The sequence below is a fragment of the Panthera pardus genome, unplaced genomic scaffold (genome assembly GCF_024362965.1).
Source record: "Panthera pardus isolate Hobbes unplaced genomic scaffold, ASM2436296v1 HiC_scaffold_16, whole genome shotgun sequence".
Taxonomy (NCBI): domain Eukaryota; kingdom Metazoa; phylum Chordata; class Mammalia; order Carnivora; family Felidae; genus Panthera; species Panthera pardus.
The window spans coordinates 155,606,106-155,630,193 of record NW_026526721.1 but is presented as its reverse complement, the minus strand read 5'-3'; the positions used below and the strand labels follow the sequence as shown (position 1 = coordinate 155,630,193).

Below are 24,088 nucleotides of genomic sequence, written 5' to 3'. Positions count from 1 at the left end.
TTTTTTAATTAAAATTTTTTTTTTCAACGTTTTTTTATTTATTTTTGGGACAGAGAGAGACAGAGCATGAACGGGGGAGGGGCAGAGAGAGAGGGAGACACAGAATCGGAAACAGGCTCCAGGCTCCGAGCCATCAGCCCAGAGCCCGATGCGGGGCTCGAACTCACGGACCGCGAGATCGTGACCTGGCTGAAGTCGGACACTTAACCGACTGAGCCACCCAGGCGCCCCAAAATTTTTTTTAATTAAAAAAAAAAAAGAGTCGTACGCTTAACCAACTGAGCCACCCAAGCACCCCCATGTTCGTTCTAAGAGCTCATGGTGCTTGATCAAGACCTCCCAGGCTTATATGAAAGATATATCATTCCTTTGTTACCACTTTCTTAACTTTAAAAGAGTCTGAAATGCCAGAGAATAGCCTCTCCTATCCAAACAAGTATTTTATTGAAATATCGCTGTAGTTTTCATATGATTCTGTCATGACTTAATTTTCTTTTTTATTGAGTGAAATGAGTTTATGACGACAGTGCCGCACGATACCCAGCGACTAACGGAACACCTTCTGAAGCCCCTGGAATGGGATCTTCACCACAAAGAAGCACTGTCTGCACCGTTTCTCCTTCAAGACAAAGTTTAACATCCTGAGGGGAGTAATATGTGATATTTACAGAGTAACTCTGTGGGGAACTCCGAGATGTAAACAAAACTCACACCCATTCCCTAAATGTTAACATGAGATCTAGCACAACCAGGGAACGGAGTCATCTGGTCTATCACTTACTGTATGTCAGCATTTCCCCAAATTTTGTCAATGGAATACGGAATTGATATGGAATATTAAAAGAGTTCCATGGTCAGTCACTTTGAAATGTCAGAACTATCCATCTGGGAGTATCATCATGTGTATTAAGGCTCTGAGAAGTCATGCGTAAAGAAATTGGTTTTGTTAACCCGTATTTCCCATACTTATTTGATCACACAGTTGTGGGTTTTTTTTGTTTGTTTGTTTTGCGGAACATCAGCGGCATTTGGGAAATGCCACTCAAGGATTACCATGTATACATGTATTAATTACTTGTACACAATTAAAATATAACATCCAAAACTAAAAGAAGATCTCTTTGATGATGGCAGAGCACTAAAGGAAACTGCAGTGCCTCGGGGTCAACAAATGTTGGTCGACAGCTTTATGTGGTCGAGCGAAAACCATTTACTGTATATTGTGATGCCAGAAAAACAGGACAAAAACCATATTTTATAGTACTGCCACTTAGCACATAATTTTCATCAAGTGGATAAAAATATAGCAATATTTGGACTGACAGAATTCTAAGCACTCAAAATTTTGACCATACTTATTTTAAAATTGATTAGAAAACATCCAAATGCCTGTGACTTCAGGAGCTCATAACCTTAATAATCATCTCTCCTCACATAATTGACTACATTGAGAACATCTACTGATACCAAAACAGTGGCACCTACTGAAGGTTATTACAATACTTACCACATTACAAAAAGAATCCAGACCAATGCTATGTACATACTTAGTACATTCTGGATTAGACCAAGTAAAATTTAACAACAAGCTGAACAGCATTCTATAAAACAAAAACAAAAAGTCAGTTAGGCTAATTCTGTCTGTTTTTCTATGCTATGGACTCATAGTGAGAAAGAAGATTGTCTTGGAACTTGATGACTGAATCAAATCTGAATTCTTTAAAGTTTATCTACATTTACCTTAAGAGAAGTTCTTTGGGTAACTTTTTGTTAATAAGGCCTTCATCGTTATTTGAGAAAACCTAAAAGAAAAAGAAAAAAACACAGACATTGTTAAAGTGTTTCTCAACTAAAAAAAAAAACAAAAAACAGCTCACATGTTTTTTAGATCATAACAGTCCCAATTACTGTCCTACAGATACGATGACACTAATTTCATGAAGTCACCACACTTTAATATTAATGGATATAAAAGAATTTACACCCTATCACCATTTCATAAAAATGCAAGGCAGCAATTTCTATGCTACATTGTATTAGAAGTTCTAGCCAAGGCTCTTAGGTAAGAAAAATAAATAAAAGACACCCTGATTCGAAAGGAAGAAGTAAATAGCTTCTATTCACAGATGACTTGATCCCGTATATAGAAAAGTCTAAGAAATTCACAAAAAACCATTAGAAACAATCAAGGAGTTTAGCACGGTTACAGAATATACAAATATGTACTATTTTTATATAAAAATAAATTGTAGGGGCGCCTGGGTGGCACAGTCGGTTAAGTGTCTGACTTCTGCTCAGGTCATGATCTTGGCGGTTCATGAGTTCAAGCCCCGCATCCGGCTCTGTGCTGACAGTTCAGAGACTGGAGCCTACTTCGGATTCTGTTATCTCCCTCTCTCTCTGCCTCTTCCCCGCTTGTTCTCTCTCTCTCTCTCTCTCTCTCTCTCTCTCTCTCAAAAAAAAAAAAAAAACCCACAAAAAATGAAAAAAACCCACACATTAAAAAATAAAAATAAATTGTATTAGCAATGAACCTGAAAATGAAATTAAACATTCTTTTAGTTTTATTTTATTTTAAAGAGAAAGAGAATGCGAGTGGAAGAGAGGGACAGAGGGGGAGAGAGAGAAAATCTCAAGCAGGCTCCACACTCAGTGCAGAGCCCTACTTGGGGCTTGCTCCCCCCAACCCTGGGATCATGACCTGAACTGAAATCAAGAATCAGATGCTCAACTGAATGAACCACCCAGGTGCCCCCCTGAAAACGAAATTAAAACAATCTCATTTACAGCAGCATCAAAAGAGTAAAATATTTAGGAATAAATTTAACTAAAGAAATGCAAGACATCTATTGAAAATTCACACAAAAACCGCTGTTCAGAGAAATTAAAGACAACAAGCAAAACACATCTCACGTTCACAAACTGGAAGATTTGAGAGTGTTAAGTTAGCAACATTTCTCAAATTAATCCACAGATTTAATGAAATCTCTATCAAAATTCCAGCTGTCTTTTTTTTTTTTAATTAAAGAGTTGATCCTAAGATTCATATGGAAATGCAAGGGTCGCAAAAGAGCCAAGATAATCTTGAAAAGGGAAGCAAAGTTGGAGGACTCACACTTCCTGATTTTAAAACTTATGATAAAGCTATAGTAATTGAAATATCATGGTATTGGCCTAGGATAGAAATATAGATCAATGGAATGGAATTAATAGTCAAGAAAGAAACCCTTATATTTACGGGCAATTGGTTTTGGACAGGGCATTAGGATAATTCAATGGGGGATAAACAGTATTTCAACAAATGGTGTCAGGACAACTGGTGTCTGCATGCAATAAAAATATAATGTCGACCTCACATTATATTAAAAAATTAACTTGATATAGATCAAAGAGCTAAAAAAATATATAAGAGCTAAAACTATACCCCTTAAAAGAAAACATAAGCATAAATCTTGGTGACCTGTATGCATGTAATGGTTTTGTATGTAATGGTTTTGTAGATATGACACCAAAAGTATATGCAATCAAAGAAAAAATAGATAAATTTGACTTCATCAAAATTAAAAAACTTTTGTGCTTCACAGGGCATCACTGAGAAAGCGAAAAGACAATGCATAAAATAGGAAAAAAAATGTCTTCAAATCACATATCTGATAAGAGAATTACATCTAGAATATACAAAGAACTCTCACAATTGAACAAAAAGAAAAATAAACCAGTTAAAAATGGGCATGATGGGCACCTGGGTGGCTTAGTCAGTTAAGCATCTGACTCTTGAATCTCAGCTCAAGTCATGATCTCATCCTGAGCAGAGCCTGCTTAAGAGTCTCTCTCTCCCTCTCCTTCTCCCTTCCTCCGCTCACGTGTGCATTCGCACTCTCTCTCTCTCAAAAAAAAAAAAAAAATGGGCGTGAGATCTGAATAGACATTTCTGCAAAGAAGATCTGCAAATGCCAATAAGCACATAAAAATAAGTTAAGCATAATTAGTCACTAGGGAAGGGCAAATGAAAACCACAAGGAGATACTTCACAGCCACAAGGGTGGCTAAAATAAAACAATAATGGCAAGAATGTGGAGAAACTGGAACATAAAATGGTGCAACCACGTTGGAAAACAGTCCAGCAGTTCTTCAAAGGTTAAACATACAGCTACCATATAAATCAGCAATTCCAATCACAGGTACCTACCTAACAGAAACAAAAACACGTTTCCGCACACAAACTGGCACGTGAATGTTCACAGCAGCACTACTCATAATAAGTCAAAAAAAAAGTGAACACAATCCAGATGTTAACAGCTAATAAATGGATAAACAAAATGTGGTATATTCACACAATGGAAAATTATTCAGCAATAAAAGGAACAGAGTACTGACATACTACAACAGGAACGATCCTTGAAAATACTGTGCTACGTGAAAAACGACATACACAAAAGGCCACACATTGTAGATTTCATTTACGTTAAACATCCAGAAAAGGCATATCCATGGAGAAAGAACATAGATCAGTGGTCAACTAAGACTAGCGTGACCGTTGATGGGTATGGAGTTTCTTTTTCGAGTTACAAAAACGTTCTTGAATTAGACACTTGTGACAAAGACACAACTTGGTGAATATACTAAAATACACGGGACTGTACGTTTTAAATGGGTGAAATTCACAGCACGTGTATAATATCTCTATTTTTTAAAATGTTTTTTAATGTTTTTATTTATTTTTGAGACCGAGAGAGACAGAGCATGAGCAGGGGAGGGGCAGAGACAGGGGGAGACACAGAATCCGAAGCAGGCTCCAGGCTCTGAGCTGTCAGCACAGAGCCCGATGCAGGGCTCGAACACACAGACTGCGAGATCACGACCTGAGCCAGAGTCGGACGCTCAACCGACTGAGCCACCCAGGCGCCCCTATAATATCTGAATTTAAAATATGGATTTAAAAACCCACTTTTTTAGAAGCTGTTTATGTGACTTGTCATGCATTTCTGCCCAGAGCCATGATATGCCATCATGGGGGGCTTGGTGGGCTTGTGGGCTTGGACTCTGTATTTTTCTAGGGGTCAGAATTGGCCCCTCTGTTCCTGATGCCACGAGGGATTAATATGCCTCACATTCCTCCTTGAGCCAGACCAAGCTGGCCCCCTGGGATGGATCAGGGAGGGAAGAGGAATATGCAAACACCCTTAAGATTGCAAGATACTATAAAAGAAACAGAGAAAAAATAGCTCGCTCAGGACTGCATATAAGCAAACATAATAACTAGCCACAAATCACACGCGGATAGTGTATCGACTGCCCTGGCAGGAATAGCTAGTTGGAAGTCTCACCTCAGGGGAGGACACTCTTCCCAGGACACGCAATCGGGACCCCAGCCGGGCTGTTTACCATGGGGCTTCCCCAGCCAGAAGGGTGCATACTGTATGTATCCAATTTGATGTAGTAAACAAACTTTCTTTGTTCTTCTCTATACGTCTCTCTCTCTATATGTTCACTACAGTTGTTTAGTTCTTTATATTCCCTTGCCCTTATAATTAATAAAGTCTTCCTCCATGAAACTCAAAGCGAGGCTATCATGAATTCTCATTGTTTAGAACACCCACGTGTCCTAATCCATCAAGGCAAACTGCAGAAGTAGGAAGTGCTGTAAATAGTATCCTACATTCATTTGCAACGTACTTTGAACGATCAGTCTGAGCGATGTGTATGTGCGTACAGGAGTGCTGACCACACAGACTCCGCCACTGGCCCCCCGTCTTGTTCTCCCCCCGGCACAGAGACGGCGCCGCGTCAGATAACTAGTAGAGATGACTGGTGTGCAGAAGGTAACTGGCACTCACTTTACATAACTACCCTGTGGCCACACCACCATGCCCCTTGTTCGATAAGGGCTGAGGTCCGAGCTGCGTGGAGAATGGCGGTGCAGCGCCCTGGATCCTCCCTCCACCTGCTGGCCCCATACCCTGTCAATAAGGGACCCTGAACAAAACTCTGTATAAGTGGCATGGAGTGGTTTGCTTTGATTTTCACGTTAAAGTGACTTCTCAGTCTGGAGAATCTTCTCAATCTGACCCGCCTCCACCTTCTGACAGTGAGATACTAACATTTATTAAGTGCCTGTTGTATTCCAAGCCCCATTAAGCACTGTGTTAACCAGATAATTTACCTTTTACTAGTTCCTTGAAATGGAAAGTTAGGTTATTGATATGAAATCTTTCCTGTTTTTTTTTTTTTATGTTTATTTATTTGAGAGAGAGAGATACCTTGATCAGGGGTATGTGAGCAGGGGAGGGACAGAGAGAGAGAGGGAGAGAGAACCCCAAGCAGGCTACGTGCTGTCAGTTCAGAGTCTGATGCAGGGCTCAATCCCATACACTGTGAGATCATGACGTGAGCTGAAATCATGAGTTGGATGCTTAACCAACTGAGCCACCCAGGTGCCCCCTTTCTTTTTAATGTAGGCATTTACAACTCTAAATTTCCCTGTGATCCCTGCTTTAACTGCATCTCATAAGTTTTGATATGTTGTTTTCATTTCCATTCACCTCAAATTATTTTCTAAAATCCTTTCTATTTCTTCACGCATTTGTTGTATAAGAGTGTGCTGTTCAATTCCAACACATTTGAATTTTCCACTTTTCCTTCTTTTTTATTTTTTATCTCTGGCTTCATTCTATTGTGGTCAGAGTTCTCTGATGTCAATCTTTTGAAACTATATTTGTGGCCTAACATAAGATCTACCCTGGAGAACAGGATAAGTTCTATAGGAATAGGAACAGGTTCCAGGGTGCCTAGGTGGCTCAGTCGGTTATGTGCCCACCTTCGGCTCAGGTCACGATCTCATGGTTTGTGGGTTTGAGCCCCACATCAGGCTCTGTGCTGACAGCTCGGAGCCTGGAGCCTGCTTCAGATTCTGTGTCTCTTTCTCTGCCCCTCCCCCATTCACACTCTGTCTCTCTCTCAAAAGTAAACAAACATTAAAAAAAAAAAAAAGGAATAGGTTCCTTGTGCACTTGAGAAGAATACGTATTCTGCTGTTGTTGGGTGGAATGTTCTATATATCTCCAGCAAGTCTATTTGGTTTATAGCGTTGTTCAAGTCTTCTATCTACTTACTGATCTGCCATCTAACTGCCCTGTCACTGAAAGTCTGGTATTGACATGTCCAAGTGGTGTTGAGGATGGTGGTGAATGACACCATGACAATCTTCACGTACCTCAATAGCTGATAGAAGGATGGGCTTATTTTCTGTTATTACAAAGACGAGTAAACCGAAGTTACAAGATTTCAACTCAGCATAGGAAAGAACTGTCTAGCAATTAGAATAGCCCATACTAGAATGTTTTACTCTTTCAAGCAGTGATGCTCTATCCACAGTGCTCCCATGGATCACGGAACCAGGAATGCTGAAGAAAAAGATCCCTCTTTCAGTGGGAGGTTTGAATAGAACATCTCTAAGAACCAAGTTTAATTTACAGAATCTATCATCCAGGTTCTGCCACATACTCCTTTGTTACCTTGGGTATGTCATTTTTCTATGCCATGATTTCTTCTTTTTAAAATGGGGAATGGAACCTGCCACAAGGGATGCTGTGAGTTAAATGCATTCATATACATAAAATGGCTAGAACAGTCCAGGCAAATAGAGAGTGCTCAACAAATAATAATTATGATGATGACTGTGAAATCTCCAACTATTATCGTAGAACTGTCTACTTCTTCCTTTAATTCTGTCAGTTTGCTGCACATACTTTGGGGCTCTGTTGTTTGGTGCATATATGCTTATAATTATTATAACTTCTTGAGGAATTATCAAAATATAATGATCACTTTTATACTTAATACTTTCACATTTAAAGTGATTACTATTAAAGAGGGACTTACTTTTACCATTTTGCTATTTCTATATTCTGAAGTAAATCATTAGATAAATGTGAATTATGTCAAGATGACTGGTAGTGATGTTCAAATCTTTTATATCCTTACTGAGTTTTCTTGATCCTCAACTTCTATCAATTAGTAAGAGAGAGGTGTTATTTAAAACTATGATTGTAGATTTGTTTCTTTCCACCTTGGATTCTGCTGAGTTTTGCTTCATATATTCTGAAGCTTTGTTAGGTTCATATACATTTAAGATTATTATGTATGTCTAATGAATTAACCCTTAAGCATTATGAAATGTCCTTTCTTTCTAGAAATTATCCTTGCCCCAAAATCTACTTTGACTGATATTAATACCGCAACACCAGATTTCTTCTGATTTTTGCATCTTTTTCATCCTTTTATACTTGCAATCTGTGGCTTTGTGTGTGTGTGTGTGTGTGTGTGTGTGTGTGTGTGTGTGTGTGTGTGTTTTCAAACTTAGGGTCCATTTTGTTTTTTATTTTTAAAAACTTTTTTGAGTATAACTAACATACAATGTGACATTAGTTTTAGGTATACAACAAAATGATTCAACTTCTCTATATGCTATGCTTTGCTCACCACAACTGCAGCTGCCATCTGTCACCATACAATGCCATTACAACATGACGTATATTACAAGAATATGACTATATTCCCTATGCTGTGTTGTTGTGGCCATTTTAGTATATAACATTCCTGAATATACAATAAAATCTTCTAGATTATTTCTATAGATTCAAAGTTTTATATTTGTTGTGAAAGACATGTTATATAGATCTTTAAAGCAACCAAACAATATTTCTTAGTGTTCAATTAATCTACTTCTTTAATATTTTTCATGTTTTATTAAAAATTTTTTAAATTGGGGCACCTGAGGGGCTCAGTCGGTTAAGTATCCAACTTCAGCTTAGGTCATGATCTCACGTTTCATGAATTCAAGCCCTGTGTCGGGCTCTGTGCTGACAGCTTGGAGCCTAGAGCCTGCTTTGGATTCTGTATCTCCCTCTCTCTCTGCCCCTCCCTTGCTCACACTCTGTCTCTGTCTCTCAAAAATGAATAAGCGTTAAAGAAAATGTTTAATGTTTTTTTTAATTAAGTAAACTCTACACCCAACATGGGGCTCAAACTCACAACCCCAAGATCAAGAGCTACATGCTCTACCAACTGAGCCAGCCAAGTACCCCTTTTATTATTTTTTAATTAAGATTTTAACTTAAATCCAATATAGTTAACACATGGTGTTGTATTAGTTTCAGGTATACAATATAGTGCTTCAACAGTTCTATATATCATTACTCAGTGCTCATCAAAAGTGTACTTTTAATACCCTTCACCTATTTTACCCATCCCCCTACTTACTTCCCCTCTGATATTAATGAGTACCCTCAGTTAAAGTTATTTTTTTTCAACATGGACATTTCTTACTTGATGCATATATACAATATATATAATTATATATTATATATTATATGTATATAATATATAATATATGCATATTATATTATATAATATATTATATATCATATACATAATATAATATGTAATATATGTATAATTATATGTATAATACATATTATATATTATATATTGTATATATGTATATATAAAACATTCCATCCTTAAAAAAAAGAGAGAATACAATACATTTTCAAGTACACACAAAAAAATCACCTGTTTAAATCACATAAAAAGAGACATAACAAATATTACAAATTCAAGAAGACTGAAATCATACCAAGTATATTCTCTTCCACAATGGTTCCTTGATCACTAAATTTTGCAAATTTAATTACCACAGGTCTGTGTTGGCCTGCTTTTGTTGATTTTGTTGGGAGTCCTCTGGGCCTCTTGGATTTGGCTGTCTGTTTCCTCTCCCAGATCATGGAGGTTTTCTGCTATTATTTCTTGAAATAAATAATCTTCCCCCTTTTCTCTCTCTCTGGAACTCCTATATGTTATTACCTTCGATGGAGTCACTGAGTTCCCTAAGTCTATTCTCATGTTGCATAGCTCTTCTTTCTCTCTTTTGCTCAGCTTCATTATTTTCCATTATTTTGTCTTCTAGGTCACTAATTCGTTTCTCTGCTATTCATTGCATCAAGCCTGTTTCCAATTTCACTTATTGCATTCTTCATCTGTTTCTTATTTAACTCTTTTACCTCTGAGGAACTGGTCTCATTGACATCTTTTATTCTTTTCTCAAGCCCAGTGAGTATCCTTATGATTGATGCGCTAAATTCTCCATCAGGCATGTTATTCATGTATGTTTCACTTAGTCTCTGGCCACGGCCTTATCTTATTCTTTCATTTGGGATAAATTCCTCCATCCTGGCATTTTGTAGAAATCTCTGCCTTCTTCTCTGTATTAGAAAAGCCAGTTATATCTCCTGTTCCTGAAAGTAATGGTCTTATGAAGAAGAGGTCATATAGTGGCCAGGGCCTGGTGCTTCAGAGAGTGTCTCTGGTATATGCTGCGTGCATTCTGCTGTTGTGTTTTGGCTGCTCTATCCTTCAGGCTACTCACCTACAGAGGCTCTCCTTGCCTGCTGTGGGCAGTGTCGGGTCTCTGGCCTGAATGTGGCGAGTTTTAACTAAGTGTGCTCTGGTCTGCTTGTTAAATGAGACCTGATGCTACTTCCACTAGAACTGAGGCCTTGAAGAACTCTCTGGTTGGAAGATATGATTTGTGCTGGTCTTCCGGGAGAGGGGCCCACCACACTGGGACTGAATCAAGCCAGACTAAGAAGGGCAGTCCTACCACAGCGCTGGAGGAGCTGGGGCTTGGTGTAAGCAAGTTAGCCAGCCAGTGTCAGCACTGCACTGCCTCCTACCAGTGGCTCTGTGTTTATGCTCTGTTTGTGAGGGGTGGGGGAGGTAAATGGCACCAGCCAGCTCCCCTGTCCCTGCAGAGGCATCTCTGTGTACGTTATCTCCCAGAGACACTCTCCGAGACAAGTGAATAATCTCCCCACTGTGTGACCTAAGCGTTCTTCAGATTGCTCTTTCCACACTGTCTGCCCCCAGATGTTTGCCTGCCTTCTCTCCAGGAGCAGGGCAGTGCCCTCCTGGCTCTATCCCAGCCAAGCCCACTGAACTTTAAAACTCCAGACTTTAAGCCCTACTGGTTGCAATAATTCACTCGATTCCACCCCTCTCATTTTCCAAACCAATGGCTTTGGGGAACTGTTCTCCATGTGTTCTCTTCTCTCTCTTGTCCTTCTCCACGACCACTGCTCCCTCTCCTCTAAAGCACTGGTGATCCATTTCACCCTTAAACCACGTCTCTGCACTTCCTACCTTCTTCAAAGTGGTCTCTTCTCTCCCTTTAGTTGTAGAGTTTGTTCTATCAGTCTTCAGGCCAATTTCTGGCAGTATTTAGGATGATTTTATAATTATCTAGTTGCGTCCATGGGACGAGAAAAGCCTAGGGTCCTCCTACTCCACCACCATCTTTGGTCCTCCTCAGTAATATTTTTGTTAAGAGTCACAGTACTCCATTAAAAACAAAAACTCTTATCTTTTAAAGAGATACGAGTTTCAGGTGTAAGACAGTGATTTGAGAATTACATGTATTACAAAAGCTCACCACAATAAGTGTGGTTTATCACTTACTGTAATTACACACACACACACACACACAATCACATTGTTTTACTTTTTTAATTCCAGCATAGTTTATTGTATTATATTAATTCTATGTGTACAATTTAGTGATTCAACAATTCTATACATTACTCAGTGCTCATCATGTTAAGTGCACTCTTTAATCCCCATTACCTATTTCACCCATCCCCCTATGTTCCCTCTAGTAACTATCAATTTGTTCTCTATAGCTAAGAGTCTGTTTCTTGGTTTGTCTCCTTCTTTTTTCCTTTGTTCATCTGTTTTGTTTCTTAAATTCTACATATGACTGAAATCATATGGTGTTTGTCTTTCTCTGACCTATTTTGCTTAGTATTATACTCTCTAGCTCCAGCCATGTTGTTGCAAATGGCAAGACTTCATTCTTTTTAATGGCTGAATGATATTCCATTATGTGATATATCTATATTTGTATCTCATACCATTTTTATCCATTAATCCATTGATGAACACTTGGTGTGCCTTTATATTTAAAGTGTTTCTTACAGGCGTGCCTGGGTGGCTCAGTCGGTTGAGCATCCGACTCTTGATTTTGGCTCAGGTCATGATCTCATGGTCATGAGACTGAGCTCCATGTCGGGCTCTGCACTGTCAGCCTGGAGACTTCTTGGGATTCTCTCTGTCCTCCTCTCTGCCCTGCCCCTGCTCATGCTCACTCATTCAAAATTAATAAACTTAAAAAAATAAAGTGCCTCTTACATGCAGCACATAGTTGAGCCGTGCTATTTTATCCAGTTGGACAACTGCTAACTTTTAACTGGAGTATATGGCTTGCTTATATTTAATGTACTTTTTGATTTGATTCATTTTGTCTACCATCTTGATATTTATCTTCCATTTGTCTTGTACTTTGTTCCTGCTTTCATGACTAATTTTTGGTAAAGCAGTATTATTCAATTTCCTTTAGTGTGTGGATTCAGCTGTGGCTCACGGCTGCGTATCTTTTTTTAATGTTTGCTCCAGTGTTTATAAAGTGCATCTTTAACTTACCACAAACTTAATTTCCTCATATGTTTTGCATTTATAGTTATATATATTACTTCTTACACTAAGTATCCAATACATTGCTATTATTTTTGCTTTATGCAGGCATAATCTTTTGATCGTATGTTTTAATCATTTAATCTTACATTTACCTTCCTAGTGTAATTCACTCCTTCCTTCAGATCTAAGCTTCTTTTATTATCACTTCCCTTCATCACCGAAATACTTCTTTTAATGTTTCTTATTATATAGGTCTGCTATAGACAAATTGTCTTTGGTTTTGTCTCCCAGAAAATACCTTTATTTTTATTGCATTTTAAAGACATTTTCCTAAATATAGAATTCCAAGTGAGCATGTGTGCCTTAAAAAAAAAAAAAAAAAAATCACTTTGAAAAGTTATACCATTGTCCTCTGGTCTGCATTTTTTCTGAAAAGATGTCAGCTGTCATTCATATTATTGTTTCCATTTATGTATTATTTCTTTTCTACCTTTATAAAAATCTCTGGTTTTTAACAACTTGACTATGACTTGCCTAAGTTTAGATTTCTTTGTATTTATCTCGCTGGGGGTTTGCTGACTGTGTCCAGTCTACTATTACGGCCATCAAGTGAATACTGTAACTGACACATTTTTCATTTTGGTTCTTTTTATAGTTTTCCATTTTCCTGCTAATATCTTCTGTTCATGTTCAACATCTGGACCTTCACTGACTTTGTTTCTCTTATCTCTTCTCCTGATATTTTATTTCTTTGCATGTCCATAATGTTATTTCATGTCAGATATTGTACGTAAAAAACAGTAATTTACAAAGTTCAATGAAACTAAGAGCTGTTTCCTTGATTTAAAATATTTTTTAAATGTTTATTTATTCTTGAGAGAGACAGAATGCAAGCAGGGGAAGGACAGAGAGAGAGGAAGACACAGAATCTGAAGCAGGCTCCAGGCTCTGAGCTGTCAGCACTGAGCCTGACGTGGGGCTCAAACCTACGAACCATGAGATCATGACCTGAGCTGCGTTGGACACTTAACCAACTGAGCCACCCAGGCGCCCCAAGAGCTGTTTCTTTGAAAAGATAAGTTAACCTCTAACCAAGCTCACCATCAGGAAAAAAAAAGAGATGCAAATATAATCACAAATGAAAGAGATGTTACAATGGATACCACAGAAATACAAAGAAATATGAGATTATTAACAACTATATGCCAACAAACTGGACAACGTAAAACAAATGATAAAATCCTAGAAATATGCAACCTGCCAAGACTGAATCACAAAAATACAGAAAATCTGAACAGACTCCCTACTAGTTAGGAGATTAAATCAGACAACTCCCAACAAACAAAAACCCCAGATCAGATGGCTTCATTGGTGGATTCTATCAAAACGGAAATAATTAATATCAATCCTTCTCAAGTTCTGCCAAAAAATAGAAAAGAGAACATTTCCAAGCTCATTTTACAAAGCCAGCATTACCCTGATACCAAAACCAGACAAGGATGCCACAAGAAAATTACAAGCCAATATCCCTGATGAACGTAAATGCAAAAATCCCCAACAAACTGCATTCACTAATACATTAAAAGGATCATACACCACAATCAAGTAGGATTCCAGGGATGCAACACCCACAAATCAATGTGAGAAGTCACATTAACAAAATGGACGATAATTATCATATGATCATCTAAAAAGGTACAGAAAAAGCACCTGAAAAAACTAACATCCATTTATGATAAAAGCTCTCAAAAGAGTGGGTACAGAAGAAATGTACCTCAACATAATAAAGGCCATGTATGACAAGCCCACAGCCAGTATCACTCTCAACGGGGAAAAACTGAAAGCTTTTCCTCTGAGAAACAAGACAGAATGCCCACTCTCACCACTTTTATTCAACACAGTATTGGAAGTCCTAGCCAGCGTGATTAAGCAAGAAAAAGAAATAAAAAGCATCCAAATTGGAAAGGAAGAAGTAAAACTCACTATTTGCAGATGACATGATATCATATACAGAAAACCCTAAAGACCTGACCAAAAACCTGTTAGAACTAATAAATTCAGTAAAGTTGCAGGATATAAAATCAACATATAGAAATCTGCTGTGTTTCTGTGTACTAATAATAAACAGTTAAGAGAAATTAAGAAAACAATCCCATTTGCAATTTCAAATGCTTGAGAAGATGGCAAAGTAGGAGGAACCCGAGCTGACCTCCTCCCACAACACACCAAGGCAACAACTACATGTAATTTAACTCACTCTGAAAGTGACCTGAATACTGGCAGCACTGATCTTCCACAGCTAAAGACATAAAGAGAAGGCCACAGAGCAGGGTGGGAGGGGCAAGGACACGGTCAGGAATCAAACTTCCAGCATGGGGACCCACAAACAGCAGGGATATCACAGGCAAGGAGGAGCGAGGGGATCAAGCCCCACACTGGGCACTCCCAGCCCTGCGGATCTGCACCAGGAAGATAAGCCCCCACTGTCTGGCTTTGAACATCAGCAGGGCTTACCTCTGGGAGAGTCAGAGGGCTCCCGGAAACCAAGTCTGTGCTCTTCAAGAGCCTGCATGACGTAGCTCTCATTCCAAGACAGAGGAGCGGCAGTTTGAAGGCAGCGGTGCCTGGGTGACACATGAAGGAGATTCACAGACTAATTTTAGGATGTGAAGGAGCCGGGATCTGTAAGGACATTCTATGGGAATGGAAGAGCTGGCGGGTGTCATTTCTCTTGCCCTCTTTCGGTCGAGCTGGCCTAATGCTGTGGGAACCAGTTCTGACACCCTCCATCTACATTCCTAGTACCACCTGCCCCGCCCTGGACTTCCCCTGTGGACCTGCCCTAGCAGATGCCCCTCCAAACCAGCTCCCACCCTACCACACACAGCAGGCGACCCTGGACAGGATCAGCACTCCTCCAGAGTGACTCCCACCTTGGGGAAAAAGAGGGAGCCAGCCTGACCCACCAGCACAACCACAGCAGCTACAGCCGGGCCTCTCAACCAGCCCCGCTGGGGCAAGCCCTGTCCACCATGCCCCTGTAGCGGTCACAGACAGTCATTGCAGACAGCCCTGTCCACCAGCACGCCTGCAGCAGCGGTAGCCTGGCCACAACAGGAGTGTGCAGTCCACACAGAAGACACCCCCAGAGTGCCAGGAGAGACTGTGTTACTGGGCACCACAGGACGCCTTCTACATAAGGCCACCAACTTGCAACACCAGGAGACATAGCTGACCCATCTAATACATAGATACACTGACTCAGACAAAATGAGGAGGCAGAGGAATATGTTCCAAACAAAAGAACAAGATAAAACCCCAGAAAAATTGCCAAATGAATGAAGATACACAATTTACCTGATAAAGAGTTCAAAGTAATGGTCATAAAGCTACTCACTGGATTTGAGAGAAGAGTAGATGAACTCAGTCAGAATTTCAACAAAGAAACAGAAAACATAAAAAGAACCGGTCAGAACTGAAATATACAACAACTGAAATGAAAAATACAAGCAGATTAGAGGATACAGACTAGATCAGCAATCTAAAAGACAGGGTAATGGAAGGCAACCAAGCTGAACAGTAAAAACAAAAAAGAATTTTAAAAAATGAAGACAGTTTAGGGGCGCCTGGGTGGCGCAGTCGGTTAAGCGTCCGACTTCAGCCAGGTCACGATCTCGCGGTCCGTGGGTTCGAGCCCCGCGTCGGGCTCTGGGCTGATGGCTCGGAGCCTGGAGCCTGTTTCCGATTCTGTGTCTCCCTCTCTCTCTGCCCCTCCCCCGTTCATGCTCTGTCTCTCTCTGTCCCAAAAATAAATAAAAAACGTTGAAAAAAAAATAAATAAATAAAATAAAAAATGAAGACAGTTTAAGCAAACTCTGGGACAAAGTGAGCTTTACTAGCATTCACATTTTAGAGTTCCCATTAGGAGAAAAGAGAGAAAAGAGAACAGAAAATTTATTTGGAGAAACAAGAGCTTAAAACTTTCCTAACCTATGGAAGGAAAAAGTTACCCAGGCTGAGGAACCACAGAGCACCAAAAAGACCAACCTGATAGCCACAATAAGACACATAATAATTAAAACGGCAAAAATTAAAGATAGTCGTCAAAGCAGCAAAGGGAAAGTAAACATTTAAGTTCAAGGGAAAGCCCAGAAAGCTATCAGCTGATTTTTCAGCAGAAACTTTGCAGGCCAGGAGTGGCATGATGTATTCAAAGTGCTGAAAGGAAAAAACCTACAACCAAGAATACTCTACCCAGCAAGGTTATCATTCAGAATTGGGGAGAGATAAGAAGTTTTCCAGAAAAACAAAAGTTAAAGTAATTTATCACCACTAATCCGACCTTACAAGAAATGCTAAAGGGGCTTCTTCCATCCAAGTACTAACCAGGCCCGACCCTGCTTAGCTTCCGAGATCAGACGAGATCGGGCGCGTTCAGGGTGGTATGGCCGTAGACTAAAGGGGCTTCTTTAAGTGGAAAAGAAAAAGCCATAACCAGAAGGAAGACAATCACGAAAGGAAAAAACTTCTGGTAAAAGCAAGCTTACAGTAAAGGTAGTAGGTCAATCACTTACAACGCTAATATGAAGATTAAAAGACAGAAAGAGCAAAATCAATTATATGTACAAAAACTGGTCAAGGGATATACAAAATAAAAAGGTTAAAGTGTGACATCAACACATAAAACATGGCGGTAGGATGGATATTGTAGTGCTTTCAGAATGTGTTCAAACTTAGCTAAAGACTGCTGTATATATGGGATACTATATATGAACCCCATGGTAACTGCAAACCACGATACACGAAAAATAGAGGAAGGGTTCCAGGCATATGGGGAGTCATGATGGCAGAGAAGTAGGGGAACCAGGATTTTCCTCGTCCCTCAAACACAGCTGTATTGAGGTCAGGAAATCCATGTGCGCAGTGGCGGAAGGATCTCCACAGGTGGAAGGAGAGAGCTTGGCAGGATCGAGGTGCGTGTATGTGAAACTGGGGTAGATGCAACAGCATAGGCATGGAGGGGAGGGGATCCTTTCTGTGGAGAGACAAAAGGAAGAAAAAGAGAGGCGGGGGGGAGGCTGTGAAATTGTGGTATTGAGTTAGCACAAGGGGAAGACCTCTCTCCGGGTCACAGACTGGGGAACAAGAAATACAGAGAGTCAGTTCCTATTTTGCAAACAGCCTGAGGAGCTGAAACTCAGAGGTTTCGAAGTGTAAAGGGTCTCCAGAGTGAAGCCCTGGGGAGGAGGGAGCCAACGGTGAGCACTGCAACAATCTCAGGGGCGCCCTGGGAGAGAACAGTCCCCTTCCTCAAGTACTTTAGGAGAGGGTTTATTGCTCCCCCCCCCCCCCAAAGGACAAAAGACCCTGCAGGCGCCAGCCAGAGGCCCTTTGTCAGCAGGGCTGAGTGGTGCTACAGCAGAATGGGGTCTGTGTGGTGCAGGGTCCTTTAAGACATGGGGTTTTGAGACCCAGCAGAGTGCCTAGGAGGCGGGGGAGACCGTGGAGCAGGACGAGCCTGGGGGTCCATGCTACTCTGTGAGGGCTGCCTGAGCAGCGGGGTCTGAGACAACCCACCGGGGAGGGAGAGATCGGGGTGTCGCCATTTTTCTCCCCATCACCAACACCGTGGGGCTTCAGGACGGAGGACAGCGCCTCCCCACCCCACCCCCTCCCGTGGGAGGTGGGACCCGCTTACACCAAGTCCCGCCCCTCCGGGCCGGTAACTGATGTACCGGAGTGCAACGGACCGGACCAGCCAGACGGACGGCCTCTCCTCCAGACCAGCACGACCACGGCCACCAGTCCCAGCACCAACAGACAGCTGTTTTTTGCTTTTGTCTTTTTCTTTTCTTTTCTTTTTCTTCTACCCTTTTGTTTTTCTTTTGGAATTAGGCTTATAGTTTCTGACTTATACACATACATAAATTGTTTGATCAGGCATTTTTACTCTGTTCTTTTTACACCTTTTCTATCTCTTCTTCCTCTTTATTTTCCTTTCCCCTTCTCTGGATTTAGCCTTTTGGTTTTTTTGTTTTGTTTTGTTTTGTTTGTTTGTTTTTATCTGTCTGGTTCTTCTTTTCTGCCCTTTCGTTTTTGTCTTTTTATGGGATCAGGCTTCCCCCCTCCCGTTTTTCCTTTTTTCCAGGGTTACTTCAACAAACAAATCAAAGCACACCTGGTTGAAGGTCCAAACGCTCCACCACTACACGCAAGGAGGAGCTCTGCAGAGCACTGACCAGTGAGACAGAGCAGCCAAAGTGCAACAACAGGACGCATACAGGATGCACCAAAAACACTTCCTGAAGTGCCAGGCCCTGGAGTGTACCCCTTTTGATACAGTAGTACACGCAGGTGCAGCTATTAAAACATACAAAAGACAGAAACGGCCAAAATGACAAAAGAGAAGAATTCTCCTCAAAAGAAAATTCAGGAAGATATCACAGAGAATTGCTCAAAACATATAAACAATATATCTGAACAAGAATTTAGAGTAACAGCCATTAGACTAATAGCTGGGCTTGAAAAAAACATAGAAGACAGCAGAGAATCTCTTGCTGCAGAGATCAAAGAGCTAAGAACTAGTTTTTATTTATTTATTCTTATTTATTGCAATAAATAAGAAATGCTATAAATGGGGGCGTCTGGATGGCTGAGTCGGTTAAGCATCTGACTTCAGCTCAGGTCATGATCTCACAGTGCATGAGTTTGAGACCCACATCAGGCTCTGTGCTGACAGTTGCAGAACCTGCTTGGGATTCTCTCTCTCCCTCTCACTCTGCCCCTCCCCCTTCTCGAAAATAAACAAACATTTAAAGAAATGCTATAAATGAGAATCAAAATAAACTAGATACAGTGACAGCAAGGATGGAAGAAGCAGAGGAGAGAATAGATGGAATAAAAGATAAATTATGGAAAATGATGAAGCTGAAAAAAAGAGGGAAAGGAAATTACTAGATCACAAGGGGAGAATTAGAGAGCTAAGTGATTCCAAGAAACGAAACAAAATAAACAAAAACAGGTCAACACCACGAAATGGCAAAATATCACAGTGAAATGGCAAAATACAAAGATAAAGAGAGAACTCTGAAAGCAGCTCGGGACAAACGGGCCTTAACCTACAAGGGGAGACACGTAACGGTAGTAGCAGACCTGTCCACTGAAACTTGGCAGGCCAGAAGGGAGTAGCAGGAAATATTCAATGGCTGAATATGCAGCCAAGAATCCTTTATCCAGCAAGGCTGTCATTCAGAATAGAAGGAGAGATAAAGGCTTTTCCAGACAAACAAAAGCTGAAGGAGTTCATCAACACTAAACCAGCCCTGCAGGAGATCCTAAGGGGGACTCTGTGAGTGGAAAGCAACAAAGACTACAAAGGATCAGAGACATCACCACAAACATGAAATCTATAGATAACATAATGGCACTAAATCCATATCTTTCAATAGTTACTCTGAATGCAAATGGACTAAATGACCCAACCAAAAGACATACAGTATCAGAATGGATACAAAAATAAGATCCATGGATATGCTGCCCACAAGACACTCATTTTAGACCTGAGGACACATGCAGATTGAAAATGAGGGGATGGAGAACCATCTATCATGCTAATGGATGTCAAAAGAAAGCCAGAGTAGCCATACTTATATCAAACTAGATTTTAAAACAAAGACTGTAACAAGAGATGAAGAAGGGCATTATATCATAATTAAGGAGTCTATCCATCAAGAAGAGCTAACAATTATAAATGTTTATTGCCCCCAATGTGAAAGTACCCAAACATATAAGTCAATTAATCACAAACATAAATGACCTTATTGATAATAATACCGTAATTGTAGGTGACTTTACTACTCCACTTACAACAATGGACAGATCCTCTAGGCAGAAAATCAATAAGGGAACAACAGCTCTGAATGACACATGGGACCAGATGGACTTATCAAGATATATTCCGAACATTTCATACTAAAGCAATAGAATACACATTCTTCTTGAGTGCACATGAAACATTCTCCAAAACAGATCACATACTGGGTCACAAAGCATCCCTCAACAAGTACAAAAAGACTGACACACCACGCATATTTTCAGATCACAGTGCTATGAAACTTGAAATCAACCACAAGAAAAAACTTGGGAAGCCCCCAAATACATGGGAGGTTAAAGAACATCCTACTAAAGAATGAATGGGTCAACCAGAAATTAAAGAAGAAATTTAAAAATACATGGAAGCAAATGAAAATGAAAATATGACAGTACAAACCCTTTGGGATGCAGTAAAGGCAGTCCTAAGAGGAAAATACATTGCAATTCAGGTCTATCTCAAGAAGCAAGAAAGGTCCCAAATACACAACCTAACCTTACACCTAAAGGAGCTAGAAAAGCAGCAGCAAATAAAGCCCAAAGCCAGCAGAAGAGAAATAATAAAGATTAGAGCAGAAATAAATGATATAGAATCAAAAAAAAAAAAAAACAGAACAATGACTCTAGGAGCTGGGTTTTTTTGAAATAAACAAAATTGATAAACCCCTAGCCAGACTTCTCAAAAAGAGAGAGGATCCAAATCGATAAAATCACAAATGAAAGAGGAGAGATGACAACCAACATCACAGAAATACAATTATCAGAGAATACTATCAAAATTACATGCCAACAAACTGGACAATCTGGAAGAAATGGGCAAATTCCTAGACACTCACACACTACCAAAACTCAAATGGGAAGCAACAGAAAATTTCAATAGACCCAGAACCAGCAAAGAAATTGAATCGGTTTTCAAAAAATCTCCCCAAAAAGAAGAGTCCTGGGCCAGATGGCTTCCCAGGGGAATTCTACCAGACATTTAAAGCAGAGTTAATACCTATTTTTCTCAAACTGTTCCAAAAATTAGAAACAGAAGGAAAGCTTTCAGACTTATTCTTTGAAGTCAGCATTCCCTTGATTCCAAAACCAGACAAAGGTTCCACTAAAAAGGAGAATTACAGGGGTGCGTGGGTGGCTCAGTCGGTTAGGCGTCTGACTTCGGCTTGGGTCAGGATCTCGTGGTTAATGGGTTCATGCCCCATGTTGGGCTCTGTGCTGACAGCTCAGAGCCTAGAGCCTGCTTTGGATTCTGTTTCCCTCTCTCTCTGTCCCTCCCTGGGGGGGAGGCACTCACACCCTCTCTGTCACTCTCTCAAAAATAAACATTAAAAAAAATTTTTTTAAGGAGAATTACAGGCCAATATCCCTAATGAATGTGGATGCAAAAAATCTCAAGATACTAGCAAATCAAATTCAACAGTACATTAAAATAATTATTCACCATGATCAAGTGGGATTCATTCCTGGGCTGTAGGGCTGGTTCAATATTTGCAAATCAACCAACGTGATACATCACATTAATAGAAGAAAGGATAAGAACCATATGATCCTATCAATAGATGAAGAAAAAACATTTGACAAAACACGGCATCCTTTCTTAATAAAAACCCTCAAGAAAGTCAGGATAGAAGGAACATACCTTAACATCATAAAAGTCATATATAAAAGGCCCAGAGCTAATATCATCCTCAAAGGGGAAAAACAGAGCTTTCCCCGAGATGAGGAACACGGCAGGGATGTCCACTCTCACCACTGCTGTTTAACATTGTATTATAAGTCTTAACCTCAACAATCAGACAACAAAACTAAATAAAAGGCATCCGAATTGGCAAAGAAGTCAAACTGTCACTCTTTGTAGATGATAGTGGAAAACCCGAAAGACTCCACCAAAAAAACTGCTAGAGTTGATACAGGAATTCAGCAAAGTCACAGGATACAAAATCAATGTGCAGAAATCAGTTGCGTTTCTATACACCAATAATGAAGCAACAAAAAGAGATATCAGGGGATTGATCCCATTTACAACTGCACCAAAAACTATAAAATACCTAGGAATAAACCTAACCAAAGAGGTAAAAAAATCTGTATGCTGAAAACAATAGAAAGCTCATGAAAGAAATTGAAGAAGACACAAAGACATGGAAAAACATTCCATGCTCATGGATTGGAAGAACAAATATTGTGAAAATGTTGACACTACCCAAAGCAATCTACACATTCAATGCAATCCCTATCAAAATAGTACCAACATTCTTCTGAGAGCTAGAACAAACAATCCTAAAATTTGTGTGGAACCACAAAAGACCCCAAATAGCCAAAGTAATGCTGAAAAAGAAAACCAAAGCTGGAGGCATCACAATCCTCCTACAGACTTCAAGTCATATTACAAAGCTATAATCATCAAGACAGTATGGTACTGGCACAAAAACAGACACATAGATTGATGGAATAGAGAACCCAGAAATGGACCCACAAATATACGGCCAACCTAATCTTCAACAAAGCAGGAAAGAGCATCCAATAGAAAAAACGGAGTCTCTTTAGCAAATGGTGCTGGGAGAACTGGACAACCATACGCAGAATGAAACTGGACCACTTTCTTACACCATGCATAAAAATAAGTTCAAAATGAATGAAAGACCTAAATGTAAGATAGGAAACCATCAAAATCCTACAGGAGAAACCAGGCAGCAACCTCTTGATGCAGCAATTTCTTACTCAACAAGTCTCCAGAAGCAAGAAAAACAAAAACAAAAATGAACTACTGGGACCTTCTAAAAAGCTTCTGCACAGCAAAGGAAAGAATCAATAAAATTAAAAGGTAACCAATGGAATTGGGAGAAGATACTTGCAAATGACATATCTGATAAAGGGTTCATATCTAAAATCTACAAAGAACTTAACAAACTCAACACCCAAAAACAAATAATCCAGTGAAGAAATGGGCAGAAGACATGAAGAGACACTTTTCCAAAGAAGATGTACAGATGGCAGACACATGAAAAGATGCTCAACTCACTCATCATCAGGGAAATACAAATCAAAACCACAATGAGATACCACCCCACAACTGTCAGAATGGCTAAAATTAACAACTCAGGAAACAACAGTTGTTGGTGAGGATGTGGAGAAAGGGGAACCCTACTGCACAGCTGGTGGGAATGCAAACTGGTGCAGCCACCCTGGAAAACAGTGTGGAGGTTCCTCAAAAAATTAAAAATAGGGGCACCTGGGTGGCTCAGTCAGTTGAGTGTCCAACTTCAGCTCAGGTCATGATCTCACTGTTCATGGTTCGAGACTCGTGTCAGGCTCTGTGCTGACAGCTCGGAGCCTGGAGCCTGCCTCAGATTCTGTGTCTCCCTCTCTCTCTGCTCCTCCCTTGCTCACACTCTGTCTCTCTCCCTCTCTCAAAAATAAATAAACATTAAAAAAAATTTTTTTTAAATGTGAATTGACTAAATGCTCTATTCAAAAGACAGAAGATGACTGAATGGATTAAAAAAAAAACCCATTTATATGCTGCCTACAAAAAACTTGTTACAGATCTAAAGATATATGCAGATTGAAAGTGAAGGGATGGAAAAAGATATCCTGTGCAAATAGAAGTGAAAAAAAAGTTAGGGTAGCAATACTTATAACAGACAAAATAGACTTTAAACAAACTGTAACAAGAGGCAAAAAAGGGTATTAT

At 39.9% G+C, this 24,088-nt stretch overlaps 1 protein-coding gene across 4 annotated transcripts in view; it reads right to left on the bottom strand.

Moving 5' to 3' along the window:
* Positions 1–24,088, bottom strand: part of FBXL2 (F-box and leucine rich repeat protein 2) — a 134,893-nt gene that overhangs the window by 99,660 nt on the left and 11,145 nt on the right. For 3 of the 4 annotated variants that reach the window (XR_008422656.1, XM_053904082.1, XM_053904083.1), the window contains exons 2-3: positions 15,043–15,152; positions 1,741–1,802 (exon numbers count right to left, since the gene is read on the bottom strand). Coding sequence is in view for 3 of the 4 variants with exons in the window: in XM_053904082.1 (XP_053760057.1) it covers positions 1,741–1,802; positions 15,043–15,152 (172 nt within the window). In the remaining variant the exon portion in view is untranslated. The remainder of the gene's footprint in view (positions 1–1,740; positions 1,803–15,042; positions 15,153–24,088) is intronic. The other variant, XM_053904084.1, reaches the window with a different exon arrangement.